Here is a 15,924-nt window from a genome sequence, read left to right as displayed (position 1 = left end):
TTGCCTATCCTGCCTACCATTACTAGGAGAGTGTTCCTTACCTTAATTTTTAGCTAGCTGAAAAATTGTAAAAATAAACTGTGAATCCTAATTTATGGTGTAGTGTTATTTATCTCTAGAATTACTGGACATAAGCAGACGCTGTCCAACTTGTTTTACACGCTTATAAATGAATATTTATGGACTGTTTGTAATAGCGAGGAATAACAGGAATAAGTACCGGCGTGGCGGTCCGATTGTCGAAAAGTCCTGCGACAAACAGTTTGCGTGTGTTGTAAGCAACTGATGGCGCAACGTAGTCATGCGGGACGCTCCAAGAACGCTGGATAAATTCCAGTTTAACCATGGAGCGAGTAGTCGATCTGTCGAAGACAGCACAAACGAACAGTGCAGCATGTTGATGGAGGTGAAGTAATTTAATTCACGTCTGAATGACTTCACTAGGGCAAGAAGTTGCTTACCCTTAGATATAATATGCTGCAGCTGGTGGTGGATGCTCAACATCGTATCAAAGAGAATTCTTAGGCCTTTGACACAGCAACTTCTCGCTGGCCCACTTCCTAACGAGATCATTCATGGAGACATTAGACTGGAATGCATTTAAGTTGGCCTGTAGCCTGCATGGACTTTGACCTTGCTAGCAATACTGTTTCTTACAGTTTGTTACAAGAAAAGTTCACAAATAAAATCAGACATTATCCGACATAAAATATTCTTGCATTAATCTTTTTTCTAGTACGGTAATTGAAGATTGAAGCATATTTTTTGGTGATATTTAACATTGTCGAAATACTCATTTACACAAATTACTTGTACAGTAGTGTCAGTTGGTTACAGAAAATTATGTTATTTATGATTTGTACAACTTTTGAAGAGCAAAACTGCATTCTATCTTTTTCGTGTGATGCAATTTAAATGGGTAGCGGATCCGTTCTTTTACACGTCAAAACCCAGGATGAAATTCCATTTGGACTTTGAAAGTCAGTGATGACAGGCCATTTTTTCTCGAGGTTGCAAACCCAAAGAAGAATTGGATTCGAAATGTATACAACGGTGCCGATCTTCACACGGCGTCCCCCCATAGTGAGGACTGCCTATCCAACTACATGGTATCGGCAAGTCCAGTAAGCATTCCATAGCCGGCGTGACCTTGAAGATCGTTAAGCCAATAGAAGAGGAGTACGGTTTCATTACAATTTTCTCTTGCTTTATCCAAAAGTACGGATCATTCATATAGCTTATTATCTGACTTACTATCAGTTTCTTAAAATTTGAAGCATCAGTAGTGGCACCTGAACTCGCATCAAACAACCGTACGTCAAATATCATCTAGAATGAGGTATCATCTACCAACTATCTAATTACGAAGTTATCAATAAGGCTAATGCGTCATTACATGGTTGGTATACCAGGATGATTTATCCTGGATAATTTCTTGATGCATTTTAGGCGAATGTTGTTTAAATGTCGGAAAACTCAACTTCAGTAAGGCAAGAAGTTCTGGTTAAGGGTCCAAACAATCAATATCCAAAAATTATATAGGGCTAAACGTAAATATTAATTTTTTTTTTAAAGTCAGTTCTTGTTAAAAAGATGCATTTTTTAAATCGAGATGGACATAGAATGAAAGAAGAAAAGGGAAGTTATTAATGGTTGAAAGTGAACTGCAAACAACTGAGTTATTTTTTAGCATTGGGACCAAACAAGCACTGACAAGTAGCTAAAGTGCGTAGGTACATCAGTTCAAATGAAAGTCACTGTCAGAAACATTTTCACTTTTGCAGTTGCAACATCTTATTGCTTCGGGTATTCTAACAAGAATCGTAGTTCATTACACTCAAACGGCACATAGCATTATCTACGCGTAAATAGGAACGGCTTTGGACATCGGAATGGGCGTTGTGGTAAACGTTGTATGCTGATGGTACCAATGTCGTTTTAATTGTGTCTTACATAATCATTCCAACGGCGAGTGTGAAATACATATACACGACACGCAGTAATAGGATTATTTGCGCAGCACAAATAAGACATGTGCCATGAAGTGACAAATTAATAAGTAATAGCACCGGCGACAGTGCATTTCGTGCGCGGGAGACATAAAGTGGGAGAGTTGAAGAAAGAAGAAAAAAAAAAACAACCACACCGTCGCTTACACCTCTGGCCCCGTTTTGAATATACTTTTTTCGGTGTATTGATGTGGTGTTGTCAGCCGACAGAAGAACCGTTTTGAAAACGGGTTTTTGGAGTGCGTTGCTGTTGCGTCCTTTGCGTAGGTGCAAGTTGTCTTTGGCGGGTAAGTGTGGCCGCTAATGCAAGGCTGTTTAGTTGTCAGCTAGTTTTCAGTTACATCTCGCCTCGTTGCACGACTGGGTGGTGGATTATTTCGTCGATGAAATGCAGCGTGCAATTTGGGTGGCAGCTCATGCGGCAGTGGATGTGAGGGGCGATGCGTGCCCAGAACTGGTTCACGTTACACCGAGATTTAGGATGAAATTGAGTTGATTTTATGGTGCGATTACAGCAAATACCGGCGACTAAGCATGAACCGTTTCTTCTGCCACCGGTTTTTGGTGTTTGATTTTTAATGCTCGAATGTATGCCACTGTCACACCGACAGGCGTTAGATGCAGGCTTTACCACAGAAGTAGTTGAACTTGATGCAATCTGGGCTGGTAGGAACGTCGTGGTAGGACAATTTGATAATATTTGTAAGAAAAGGAACTATAAAAAGCAGCAGTTACTAACGGAACTACATCAGTTAGCTAAAGCTTCGTTACAGGACACATTCAGTAGCCAGAAACCACCGAGTCACCGAAATGGCTTTCAAAGTAAGTATCCGATTGGCGCACTTGCTTCGAGTATTTTCAGTGACGTAGGAAAACATTCCTTGCTTTCTACTCACAGATTTTCGTTACTTTGGCCGTCTTGGGCGTTGCCAATGCTGTCCTGCTCCCAACGCTGGTTAAGAAAGTAGAGCTGGAAGCCCCGGCTGAGTACCAGTTCTCGTACTCCGTACACGACGAACATACCGGAGACATCAAGAGCCAGCAGGAGGAACGTCATGGCGATGATGTTAAGGGACAGTACACTCTGGTTGATGCGGATGGACACCGTCGTGTCGTTGACTATACCGCTGACGAGCATAATGGATTCAACGCCGTCGTCCGTCGTGAGCCACTGACGGGACACAAGCTGGTTAAGACTGTGGTTCCGGTGACCAAGGTTGCCGTACCGGTAGCTCACTATGTAGCTCCGGCTCTGAAGGTTGCTGTACCTGTTGCCAAATACGCCGTCCCGGTTGCCAAGGTTGTTGCCCCAGCACATGTGGCTACTGTTAGCTTCTCTGCTCCAAGCCTTACCTATCACTACTAAAACACCTTTGCTGCAGTGCTCGTCTAGTGTCAGTACTTTTCAATAAACTTAGCATAAAAAGTTTCCATTTTGAAACGCTTCTGTTGATTGCGTTAAGCATGCTAGTAGAGATTAAGTCTCGTAATACATATCAATGTTGCCTACGTCCATTCAATGGTTACAGACACAAATGCACCATTTCGACTAAGGATTCCTAAGTCTACTAAGGACACGTAAGTAAATTTGCATGTCGGATGCATATTGTAATGAATCCACTTTTGATGTCTGCCGTAACGAAAGATGTAGCCATTCATGTCTATAATAGCGTTATCTGGTAGATTGCAATCAAGAAAACATACCTCCAAAGAAAGTGACCATGCCGAGTGGTGAACTTGTTCAGCACAATTCAACTCAAGCTACGAGAAGCAGACAAAAAAGCTAACCTCCAAAACGCGGGTAAACAGGTTTTTCACAGATCACAAAATTGTTGCCAAAACAAAAACAAAACAAAAAAAGTAACGGCTGGCCCTCTAAGGACGGGGTCTCATGCCCGTAGGCAACTGGGGGTTGAAATTTTGGTAAAAGTATACACCCGGGACAAATAGTCGTGAGTTCGCGTCTGCCGTCGTCGAAAGGGTTTGTAGAGTTCGGATCAAAACGAACTAGTTTCGTGAACAGTTGGTTGGCCAGCCCCCAATCATAACGATCAAAAAGAAAGAGAAGGGATGCCGAAATATGGTTTCGGGTCACACACGCGTCCCAAGATTTGTGGAGAGGTCGGTTTGTGGTGACCACCTTCCCTCCTTCGGCTCCCAAGAATCGGGATTTGTCTTTTCATATTCGCAGATTCCACAGACGCGAGGAGTGCGTTTTCGTTCACTCTCTTTCTGAAGTGCGTACCCTCGGAAGGGGAAAAGATTGCGATCGCCTCCAGGTAGTAGTTGGCGAACGAGCTCTTCTGGTCTCTTGTGCAGGCAAGCCATAAGGCAACCTTGAAAGTAGATGAACGGTGGTGTTATATAATCGAAACACGATACTCTTGATCCAAAATTGTTCGATCGAGATCATGGGATGCGGGCAGCTGGGGAACAAGTTTTTTCTTCGGAGCAATGACGTTGTACAGTGGACGCAGCATACTGTTAGGGATAGCGGGCACAAGGATCGAGGCAACAGGAACAACGGTCGCCTGAGCGCCGACAGTTGCGTTGGCTGTTGCTTGTGAGAAATATGTGTGTCAATGGAATGAAAGTGAAAACGGCGGTGTAGCCGTGGACGATATTCAAAAGGGACACGTCAATGTCTGGAAACACCTTCCCAGAGAAAAAGAGAGTACGAGTCAGTCGTTACACGATGAATGGAATGGATGGGAGTGGCTCTTAACAGTGTGTTCCTGGAAATTGTTAACGAACATTACATGAAGGTCACTGATCTGAAACACGTTTGTTTGTTGTTGCTACAATATCCATCATCTGAGGGATGTGTGCAAAGTCTCCACCTTGATCGTAGCTTTTTCAAAACCTTTATTACATATTCTCACAAAAGTTAACAGTATAAACTAAGATATTTATTTATTTTATTTTTATTCATAAAGGACGGCAGGACCGGGGTTCAAATTCCATCCGGTCCGTCCCCCCGTAGTGAGGACTGACTACTCAACTACGTGGTATCAGCAAGTCTAGTAAGCCATTCGATGGGTGGCGTGACCTTACGGTCATTAAGCCAAGAAGAAGAAGAAGAAGATGTAAAAACTTTTTACTTGTTTAATCTAAACGTGAATACAACCTGAAATAAACATACTAACATAAAAATGTAGTAAGTTCAAAACTTGATTTCAGTGGACTGGTAAGTCTATACTGCGCAGGGACGATCGAGAGCAGATTTGATATCCTACATGGAGTTATCACTAGACCAGCGGACCGATGCCAAAACTTTCTCAACTACAATGTACAATAGTTTTTATAATAACGATTCTTTCCATATTGGAAGTACATATTACATGAAAATTGCATAAAAAATGTTGTACTTTAGCGTTTGTGTTCATTATATAACGGTTAGTAGATCAGCACTAAACCCCTTTCTCTAAATGGTCGATGTTTTACAAAGTGATTCCGTGGGAAATTGAACGAAGGATCGAATGTTAAGGTCATGGCGTGCACGACTAGGTTACCTTCAGGCACATCGCTGCCAAAATTGAAAAATACCCTGGCCCAAAGCTTCATCAGCCAATGATTTTGTACCTGGGGCATCACTAATGCTCCATGGGAGATCGATGTGTAAACACCATGCACGCAGTCCTTACCCATTAGGACCGGTTCATATTTCATCGTTTATCTGGCAGGCCCATATTACATTGCCTTAGGATGTCGTTTAAAGTGACCAGAGAGAACCTTTACATAGATGACTCCAAAAACGTTCAAAAAGCAACATCCTACGGACAAGACGAATACATTACGAAAACTTTATAAGAAATCTATACATTTTCTTGTTCAAATAGTACGCATAGATAGATGCATGTTTAAAGCAAAAGTGTATAAAGTACATAATAAAATGCTTCATCGTTCTCAGCCTGTCAGACTGACAAGTTATGCTGGTCTGCTGCTGCACTGTGGGGCTGAATTGAGTGACATACTAAATAGATTTTACCGATCCGTCTACCCGTTTTGCAGCACTCTGACACTACGAATTGGTGACTTTCAATAGGGAAGGGAGACAGATTTTTGCAACATCTGAATCATGCCCGCAAGCGTACCGCTTGAGCGATTTTGCGAAGAGACGGCAGTGGGATCGGGGAAAAATAACAAAACTCATATTTTGCATGTACTGCCCAAAACGAACTATCTGACCGACCAGACTGTAGGAAGGGTAGCCAAAAAACTTCATAAGATAATCAATGGAAGCAACAAAAAAATGGCAACCGGCGTAGCAATGTGAAGGAGTGGAAGTGGCAAACTGGCAAGAATGAGCCATAAAGCCACTACTGACAAGGCACGACCTGCAACCGATCACTAGGGGTTGATAGTTCAACAATTTGGGGGACTCGATCGCATCAGATATAAATAGCGAATTTTAGCATCAAATCAGCATCAGTTTATTCAGAGCCTTCAGCAGGAATCAGTCGAACAGTGCGGCAGACAAGCTTCCCAAACAGCAAAAATAGAAAATGGCATTCAAAGTAAGAACCGCCCTTGCCGCGTGAAGAATCGCAGTGCACAAGTGTATTTTAATTTCATACTTTTGTACAGTTTCTAGCCGTCGTAGCTTTCCTGGCTGTTGCCAGCGCTCAGCATTACGACCCACACCATTACCAGCCACAGTATCAGCAGTACCATCATGAGCCGGCTGTTGTGAAAACCATCCAGCCAGCTCTTATCAAGACCGTCCAGCCCGCTCTGGTCAAGACTGTGAAGCATATCGAGTACCCAGAAGCCCCGGCCGAATACCAGTTCCAGTACTCCGTGCACGATGACCACACCGGAGACATCAAGAGCCAGCAGGAGGAACGTCACGGCGATGATGTTAAGGGACAGTACACCCTGATCGATGCCGATGGACACCGTCGTGTCGTTGACTACACCGCCGATGAGCACAATGGATTCAACGCCGTCGTCCGCCGTGAACCTCTTGAGGGACACAAGATCGTCAAGACGATCGCCCCAGTTGCCAAAGTGATTGCCCCGCTGCCAGTTGCCAAGGTGTACAGCGCTCCGATCACGAAGGTAGTCGCTCCCCAGGTTCACTACAGCCACCAGCCCCATTACGACCAACACTATTAAGCGGCCATTAGCTCGATAGGACGACGTTTCCTTAAATGGAGTAATCGAACCAACTGTCTATTTTCACCTTTCATGTCATGCTGCTTCATCTTTCCATCCATGCTAGTTCAATTGTAATATGAATACAATGTAAATAAATAAAAACTCAATCGTATACGCTCTATGTACAACTTTCTGAAGTTACAGTACGATCCTGCTCATGGCTGTGGCCGAGTTGCTCGTAATACTTTAAAAAAAGTGAACTTTCTCTCGAGGCAGCTTTGGTCTGAAGAAACATGAGTCGTACAGACTGCTTGGGCACGATTTGATAGCTCTAAACGTGCCTCAATGCAGAATGTTTTCCAAAGGTAAACGAACGAATTAAATATAAGCTTAAAGGTTCGTACAATGTTTTTTTTTTTTTTAAATTAAGAAAATATTTAGCTTTTGTTTGGTTTTTCCAATTTGACAAATAGAATAATGTCAATTTTTGTGTGCGACAAGGTTATTCAAACATTATGGTTAATTAATGGTACACAAAAATACGCCATTTGTATCTAGTATTTACTATCTGTACTCCGTGTACAGATTATGTTCGATTATATAGTACTTATCACATGATGGAAAACGCTGTCATCGGCTGCGGCATCTATCCTTCAAAGCGGGTTTGACAAATGGACTTACTTACTTAATATCAGGCGCTACAACCGCATTGCGAGGCCAAGGCCTCCCACTGCAGAATCCGGAACCGCTCACGGTCCCGCGCCGTCGTCCGCCAATCCGTTATCCCGGCCTTGATGGCGGATAGATTCCACGCCATCCTCCCACCTCAATCTGGGCCTAACACGCCTCCTCTGTTGACAAATAGATAGAATAAATAGAGAATAGTTGGAATACAAGGCGTTGTTTTTGTCCCGGATCGATTATAAAAAGCAAAAGAAAGCATGTGATTGGTCTTTTGTGTGAGCGCGCTTATCGACGAGTGTTCGAATCTATATTTCTGTTCGAATTTTGGAATCGGAATACGAAATCTAATAAATGTGTTGTCACACGAGCAGAAGGCTTTTTTCTGTCAAAAGCTCATGTTGACAGATAGAATCCCAAATCAACCGACAGAATTTTCACCCGTGTAATAACCCCTTACGAAACAATAATAATTTTTAAGCTCCAACATCTTCTTCTTGGCCTACTCAGTCCTCCAGCCACGGCTGCATCCGATCTCCGACAGGTAAGATTCCACTTGATCCAGCCAACGAGCTCGCTGTACTCCTCTACGCCTCGTGCCAAACGGGTCGCTGAAGAAAGCTTAAACTATTTACTAGCTTTTATCAAAGTACAGTGTTCTCTAATCCAGTTCAGCTTTGACACATTGAGTTTGACAGCGTTGCCGACGGGTTCGGGGTATTTGGCGTGTTCAGTCTCGTGAGTAGTGAAGTCGCTTTCACTGCTGCGGGATAGAGCTTGTCGATCATCCTTTGATTGGACGTTGACTAGATTGAGCTTGGAATGTCATTACTGGACTGCACTGGAGAACACGGTACGCAGACAAATAAATGTTTGTGTTGTCTTAATGTTGTTTATTTGTTTGTTGCAGTCGAGACCAAACCACCAAGGTAAACAATAGAAGGGCCACATCACCACAATAGCCGGAATTCGGATATAACCAACCACCATCAGTACAATAGCCACAACAAAAGTACCGTACCATCAAAACGCACATCATCCAGCAATACATCATCATCATCACCATCACCACAACCATCCACAAGTGAGTATGCCCGGGATAAGGCAAAGAATAAGGAGGAAATGCCTTATCAATAAGTGCCTTACAATTTATTCAACACAAGCGGTGTTGACAATACGGCACTGGACTGTAATAATCAATTGTAAATAGATAAATAAAATATTTACTATTTTTTAGTTAAACTGCATAGTAAAGAGCAATGTAATTGTTTTATATTATCGCAAATAGTGGCATCAGGATAGATCAATAGAGGATCAAATCTAGTAAGCCATTCGTAGGCAGGCGTGACCTTAGAAGGTTGTTAAGCCAAGAAGAAGAGGAAGAAGTGGTATCAATATAGGTCAAAAGATACTCAAAGAAAGACTTCCTAGATAGCAACTTCACTGATAGAATGCTGGCACTGACCGAATCTGACAGAATGACATGATTTTGCCTATAAACAATTTCACCTCAACGTAAAATATAAATAGTAAATGAATTCACTTGCTGCAAAGCCTATTTTTGCACTTCCCAAGAGTGCATTAAAAGCCCCCATCGATTTTTGTTCTGTTCTTGTCACGGTGGTGCAAGTCTCAATTCGATTCACTTGCGCCGGACAAATAGAATATGTAGCTTGAACTAAAAGTCTCGTCGGTGAAGTAGCAGTAATTGCCTTCGGAGTGTTGTCATAACTAGTACATTCCCTTGTTTTGGGCGATCTTGCGTGTTATGAAGTAATTACGAATATTTGGCAATGATATAGTTTAGTTTATTTCTTAAGCTTATTTGTGACACAGCAGTGCCTTTCAATATATGTGTGGTAATGATGATGGTAATGTTTGAATTTTTACTGTTACTTAATCATGTTTTTTTTTTTATTCATAAAGGACGGCCAGGCTTACTTAACCATGTGTTTTAAAAATATGTTTTTAAAAATATGTCTGCATGTATTATGTGTATGTAGTTTTCTATACAGTTACGATATAAACGTAAGTGTCAAGTGAACTTTGCTCGATCAAACTAGAGTTTAGTTGCAGAAAACATTCACCCTCTTCGCCTAAAAGGTACTCGGCAAAAAGGACTTTGTTCAGAGGCACTTGTAAAAATTCTATACTCGTATTAAAGGGACAACTCACACCCCACGTCATTTGCCACCATGTGCAGTAGGCTTCATTAACTGGATGTATAAAGTTTACGATATCTTTTTTCATTTTAAGGTCTCAAAATTCCCTGTCTCAATAGATTTAAGTAAATTTTTCAATGTGAACAATTGTGTCAGTCACGATTAGAACTTATAAAAACCGGCGAGTCACGTAGCGATGCATTGCACACATTGACTTTAAGATATGACAGATCACTGCTTATTTAATATGAAATATCGATCACAAAATTCTTCTATACATTTCTTCTAGTATGTATGGTGGCATGTGAGTTAGTTTTGTTTTGCAATAAGAATGAAGAAAATAACTCACACCTCAGTTGGAATTCGTTATTTATTATAGCGCTTTCGTTCTCTTCGTCGAAAGCGTTGTATTTACATTCATATTTACAATTAGTTAACGTTACAGCCATTCAATCGTAATTTCATCGTAATCAAATATCTTTGCAGGCGCCCGACAGCTTTGTGCGTGTCAGTATGGAGACCACTTAGTAGTTGTAGTTGCTCGACGGTCCGTGGAACTGGACATGGTTAACAGCTTCGTGCTGGGGAGCATACGCCACCTTGGCAACTGGAACAGCAACCTTGGCGACGGCCGGAAGAGCTACCTTGGCGACCGGAGCATACACCTTGGCGGGGGCTGGAGCCTGATAGTACTGCTGCACTGGCTGGTGCTGGTAGTGGACTGGCTGCGGAGCGAACACTTTCGTAACAGCCGGAGCAGCATATACCTTGGCGACAGGAGCAACAACCTTAGCAACAGGAGCAAGTGTCTTCACAACTTTGTGGCCCTCGAGAGGTTCACGACGGACGACGGCGTTGAATCCGTTGTGATCATCGGCAGTGTAGTCAACGATGCGACGGTAACCGTCGGCATCGATCAGGGTGTACTGTCCCTTGACGACATCGCCATGACGTTCCTCCTGCTGGCTCTTGACATCTCCGGTGTGGTCATCGTGCACATCGTAGGCAAACTGGTACTCGGCCGGAGCATCGGGATACTCGACATGTTTCAGAGTCTTGACCAGAGCGGGCTGGACCGTCTTGACCAGGGCAGGCTGGACAGTCTTCAGCAGAGCGGGCTGCTTGTAAACTACTTGCTGCGGCTGTGGCTGGTAGTGATGGTATTCAGGCTGTTGATGGTACTGAGGCTGCTGGTACTGCTGGTAGTGCTGGGCGCTGGCCACAGCGATAAAAGCAAACAGTGCGACGTACTAAAGAAAGTGAGCAACAATGAAACGTGTGTGTTAGTCAACAGAAACAGCACTTGCAAACATTCACAATGCACGGAGTTGGTAGCACTATTTGGTATACGCACTTTGAAAGCCATCACGGTTGACGAACTAACGAAATTTGCTTACAGGACCCGTCGGAACACTAGACACTATGATCGTTGCTGACTGGATGGCTTTGGTAAACTGTGCTAATTCTCAGGTCAACATTCACTTTATATACTGTTTTCAGAAAACTGCTACAGATTAGTTCAAGGGACCAACGGAACCAACGCGTCATCTGAAGCCCGTCGTGGCAAAAAAGCCCTGCAGACTGTAGTTTAAAGCTATCCATCGGAATCGCGCCGGGGGTTGCACTAATTTTTGGTGAAATGTGTCACAATGCCGCCACTACCCTGTGTGTCTTGTCTCGTTCACTCTAACCTATTGGGTCAGACACCCTGCCAGTTGAGATCGTACGTGCTAGCAGGTGAACCCGTAGCATCAAAACGTAGAAGGGGATTTACGCCAACCGATGAGATCATTATTCCGGGCGTAAACCACACCTTTTTGCCGCTGCGGGGCCCAAAGCGCCACTCTACTCCGGATTAGCATCCGCCGCCAATGGCATGTACGAAAAGGTAGGGACAATCATCCATATGACACGCATATCGCTGGGGAAGCATTTTTGGGGGTCAAAGCCTAGTTGGATAGGTGGGGAGGGAGGGATTCTGTCGAATGTTTCAATTTCGTGGGCATTGGGTACAGTTTTGTTGAGCATTACTCCGGTGGAAATGCAACCCACCGCCGTTGCCAACGGCAAGGTGTTCATATTAGACGAAAGCGGTCGCAAACATTCAGCCCATAACCGAGGGTCAACCTACGGTTAGCAGTGGATAATTAATGAGTACCTCTGTCATGTAGTCGCCGACGAAGCATACACAGTTCAAGTTCACGTGGTGTATGAACCTTTTCTTCTTTGACACCCTCTGAGCTAAGGGCTAGTTCGGCGTGTATGCGCTGGCTGTGGTTTCACATCTACCCATGTTCTAATTAATCTTCCCGCAAGGACCCATACGTTCGAATGAAAGAAAATCCGTCCAGCTAGAGGGACATTTCGACACATGAAGCTCGACTTTGGGTGTTTATCAATTAGTGAACGATCGGTAGAAGATGGATCGATGGGCGGAATTCCGTGTCGTGTCTAGAAGGGCACACGACCTTGCTTAAGGGACGAGCGTTTCGAGCTCGAAATCGTTCCATATCCATTTCTAGCAAACATACATGCAAAAGCCTTTAAAAGAGCATTTATCATTTATTGGTTCCTTTTGAAGGCATGTTCAGATTTGTTAGAGGTCATGCAAAAGGTTGTTTGTACTTAAGTAGAAGGAAAATGTGGAAAAAATATTGAACGATTGCAATAACATGAATAAAAATGCATTCGTGTTTTTTTTTAATTTCTACATTATATGATCCGATATGAATGGATAAGATTGCAACAAAATAAAAATCTTTTCTTATAAACTAAAATGGCGGGAATGGTAAATCTAAAACTAGATTTTTGCGCAAGTTTTTAAACAACTTTACTGCTTGAAATGTGTAACGAATCTAATTACAGAGAATCAAAGTGCTACTGATAGGTTTTGTTTCGTTTATTTAAATAATTTACATACTTTTTATTTGCTATCTGTTTCCAGGAGCACAAAACAGTTCTGCTGAGATAAGTATGAGTCACGCAATAAATCATGCTTGCTGTGTTCATTAATCAGAAAGCCGAATGTCTCAATTATGCTTGAATGTGAGGTGCGTCTATCCTCCGTAAAGTGGATCGATCAATCAGAAACTAGATGCATTTGAAATGAAGTTTTTAAAAAATGGAGCAAAACGAGACACTCAAGGAGCATGTGTAGGACTGATTGATTAAGGTATGCAACTGATATTAACAGAACTTTGTATTATTTTCATTACAATTTTGGTGTGATTGTGTCGAGTGTGATACATACGGAAAATATTGCACTTATAACATTCTATACTGAACAGCCAGCAATAATTAATATTGTAAACGCCTTCATCTTATACTCATAATCGCATTGCATTGCAACTACAAACACAACTTGGTTATGCCATGTATGTTAAGCAAACAGACGACGATACGGACTAATATTGACTTAACGGTCGATCATAGGTGGTCTTTGGAAAAGGGTCAACCGATGGTAGCTGGAGTTGTTGGCGTTATGCAATGGTGCGGCTCCGTCGATATTTATGAATGGTGCGATCGAAAAGAGAGCGAGAAATGCGTTCTATAAAATTTTCAAACCTCTTTAGCCCCCATTCCAAACCACTGTAACCGTGCAGTTCCGTGAAACATGCAACGATGGTTAATTGACATCTCGCTACAAGGCTTTTATAACGGTACGCTGCAATCTTTATACGATGCAAACCGACCCAGATGATCGCAATGATCAATCTACGATCATGCATAAAAGTTCGTTCAACCGTGGTCGAACATTTGGTCGGAGACACATTTTTGCACACCGCCATCGATGATCTTATACAACATCTCATCAGCAGATTGACCTTGGAGGTAATGTCCCAGTCGGTGGATTCATAGTTTGCGAAGAGCGTGACAATGTTGTAACTTACGTACATTTTTGCCGACCGGTTGACGGTGGAAAGTGTTGTTGTAATTATACGTTCCAAGTCCAGACTTACAGACGAAAGACGGAAAAGGTAAGTTATAGAAAGTATTTTGTGTTATTACTTAAAATGCCTCAGCTCAGCTATTTCACTTGCACCGATGTATATACTGCTCAATGTGAAGCAAATCCGTAGTATTTCAGACTATAAGTGACTCAGTGTCAATAAATATATTTTATTTTTCATTTGATATCATAGTTATAAACCTAAAATACTTTTTCAGAGTGCAATACTTGAAATCAAATCATCGTTGTTGTTTGTATTCGCTTCCTGTTTTGGTATATCTGACTTATATTCCAGCCTGTTGTCCAAAGTGTAGAGCTGTTTTTCAGGATCTAAAATGTTCGATCCCTGTAAATAAAGAAAGAAAGCTCCATGGATTATAGCAATTTTTGACTGTACAGGAAAGTAAACAATAAATAAGTGAAGATCTTTAAAATTTTTTGTTAAATAATAAGAGCCTGGCCCTTCTGCTGGAAATATGCAACATTATTGGTTTCGCTATGATTACGTGTTTTAAAACCAGTCTCTTTCGCTTCTGCCTCCTAAATGAATGGAGATTATGGATGAATCGAAGAAGCGCCAAGCGAAGAAGCTTTGTCGGGTAAGAAATCGTGAACTTGACTTTGAGCTTCTTCACGAAGCGTGCTTCCTTCCATTCATAGCATTGAAGATGTGTGGTAGTCGTATGGTTTTTTAAAACCTGTACCGTGTTTTAGAGATTCATTCATTGAAAGAATTTATTTAAAAATTGTCTATTTTTTTTACACATCTTTATAATTTGTTTTTTACCTCCAAATGGTTTTAATAGGAAAATGCTTGTATCTGTCTAACTAAATAGAGAAAAGGTTTGATCAACACTATTTTTATGCATTATTTACAACGGTAAGAAGTTGCTTCGAATCAACTAAAATCCTATTTATACTTATGGTTTATAATCGTTGATTGGGGAGAAAATGAGTCATTGTACATATCATTCAAAAGAAGGAAAAAAAGTAATTTTGCTGTTTTGTAAACTCTTTGTGAATTTCTGATATTTAGTATATTATGCCACTTAAAATTTATATTTAAATTGTGCTGTAAAACTTTTCATTTGTTCAGAAATACGATTAAACATATACGATAGTTTGGCCCAACGCACTGGAAAGGAACCGTACGGAATGCCTCAACATCGGTGGTCATGTTATGTAACAGCATACACTGCACGATATTCGATCGAGTCCTCGACCGTGAAAAATAGCACTGCAATCTACGAGATTCGATCAGCTTTCATTGTAAAGGTACCCTCGTGGGCATATGCGAGGCGCAGTTTGTGAAAGAGGTCACCAGTCACCCACATGCATGGTAGTTGCCTGGAGGGAACATAGTCCTAGCAGTGTGCGAACGAAAGTATGCCGAAGTTGAATGATTATTGGCGAACTCCCCGTAATTGGTTCATTTACCTGTCTCGCGAAACATATCAGCGCGGAGAATAGATGGTTTTAAAAGTGTTTGGAATAAAAGCTGCCTGTTTAGTTTTATCTGTTGGTCAGCTTTTGATCATATTCAAACACATGGACTGTATAAGTCTTATCATCATTTATATTCTGGATGTGTGGGAAATCTTGCACAAGGGAAGTCGACATAGTTGTCGTGAATATATAAAAATCTGCCAATGAACTTAGCTATCAAGAGCATATTTGTGTGTAGACTGGAACGAATGATTGTGATTGTGTTACTGGCCGCCCATACTGCAAGCGTAACTTGGTCCTGCAGTATGATCGCGAGGGTGACCTCGGCGGTGAAGTCATTTCGCGAACTATTTACTCTCCGGGAACACCTATCCTTCTCTAGAAGTTTGTGTCGGTACAGATTTTTTACTGCTCCTTAGGACAGAGAGACTGACGAAACAAATCAACAGACATGGACTATTTCGCCCGCTTTTAAAATCAACCTCATTTTTTGCGACCCCTTTCTTTGGCCTGTCGAACATTTCTTCAGTTGCGTACAGCCTTGAAAAGCTCTCACTCACGGAGTGCGCGGTCTTGG

General features: G+C 42.0%; 2 protein-coding genes across 2 annotated transcripts; both read left to right on the top strand.

The window, feature by feature from the left end:
• Positions 1–2,804: 2,804 nt before the first annotated feature.
• Positions 2,805–3,375, top strand: LOC126565749 (larval cuticle protein A2B-like). The gene is made up of 2 exons (XM_050222955.1): positions 2,805–2,831; positions 2,908–3,375. Exons 1-2 carry the CDS (start codon positions 2,820–2,822, stop codon positions 3,373–3,375), a joined length of 480 nt encoding a protein of 159 aa, XP_050078912.1. The 5' UTR covers positions 2,805–2,819.
• Positions 3,376–6,514: 3,139 nt separating this feature from the next.
• LOC126565493 (larval cuticle protein A2B-like) lies at positions 6,515–7,127 on the top strand. The gene is made up of 2 exons (XM_050222675.1): positions 6,515–6,526; positions 6,597–7,127. Exons 1-2 carry the CDS (start codon positions 6,515–6,517, stop codon positions 7,125–7,127), a joined length of 543 nt encoding a protein of 180 aa, XP_050078632.1.
• Positions 7,128–15,924: the final 8,797 nt, after the last annotated feature.

This window comes from Anopheles maculipalpis, chromosome 3RL (assembly GCF_943734695.1).
Source record: "Anopheles maculipalpis chromosome 3RL, idAnoMacuDA_375_x, whole genome shotgun sequence".
In the NCBI taxonomy this organism is placed as follows: domain Eukaryota; kingdom Metazoa; phylum Arthropoda; class Insecta; order Diptera; family Culicidae; genus Anopheles; species Anopheles maculipalpis.
Note: the sequence above shows the minus strand (reverse complement) of the source record. Positions and strands in the feature narration are given on the sequence as shown.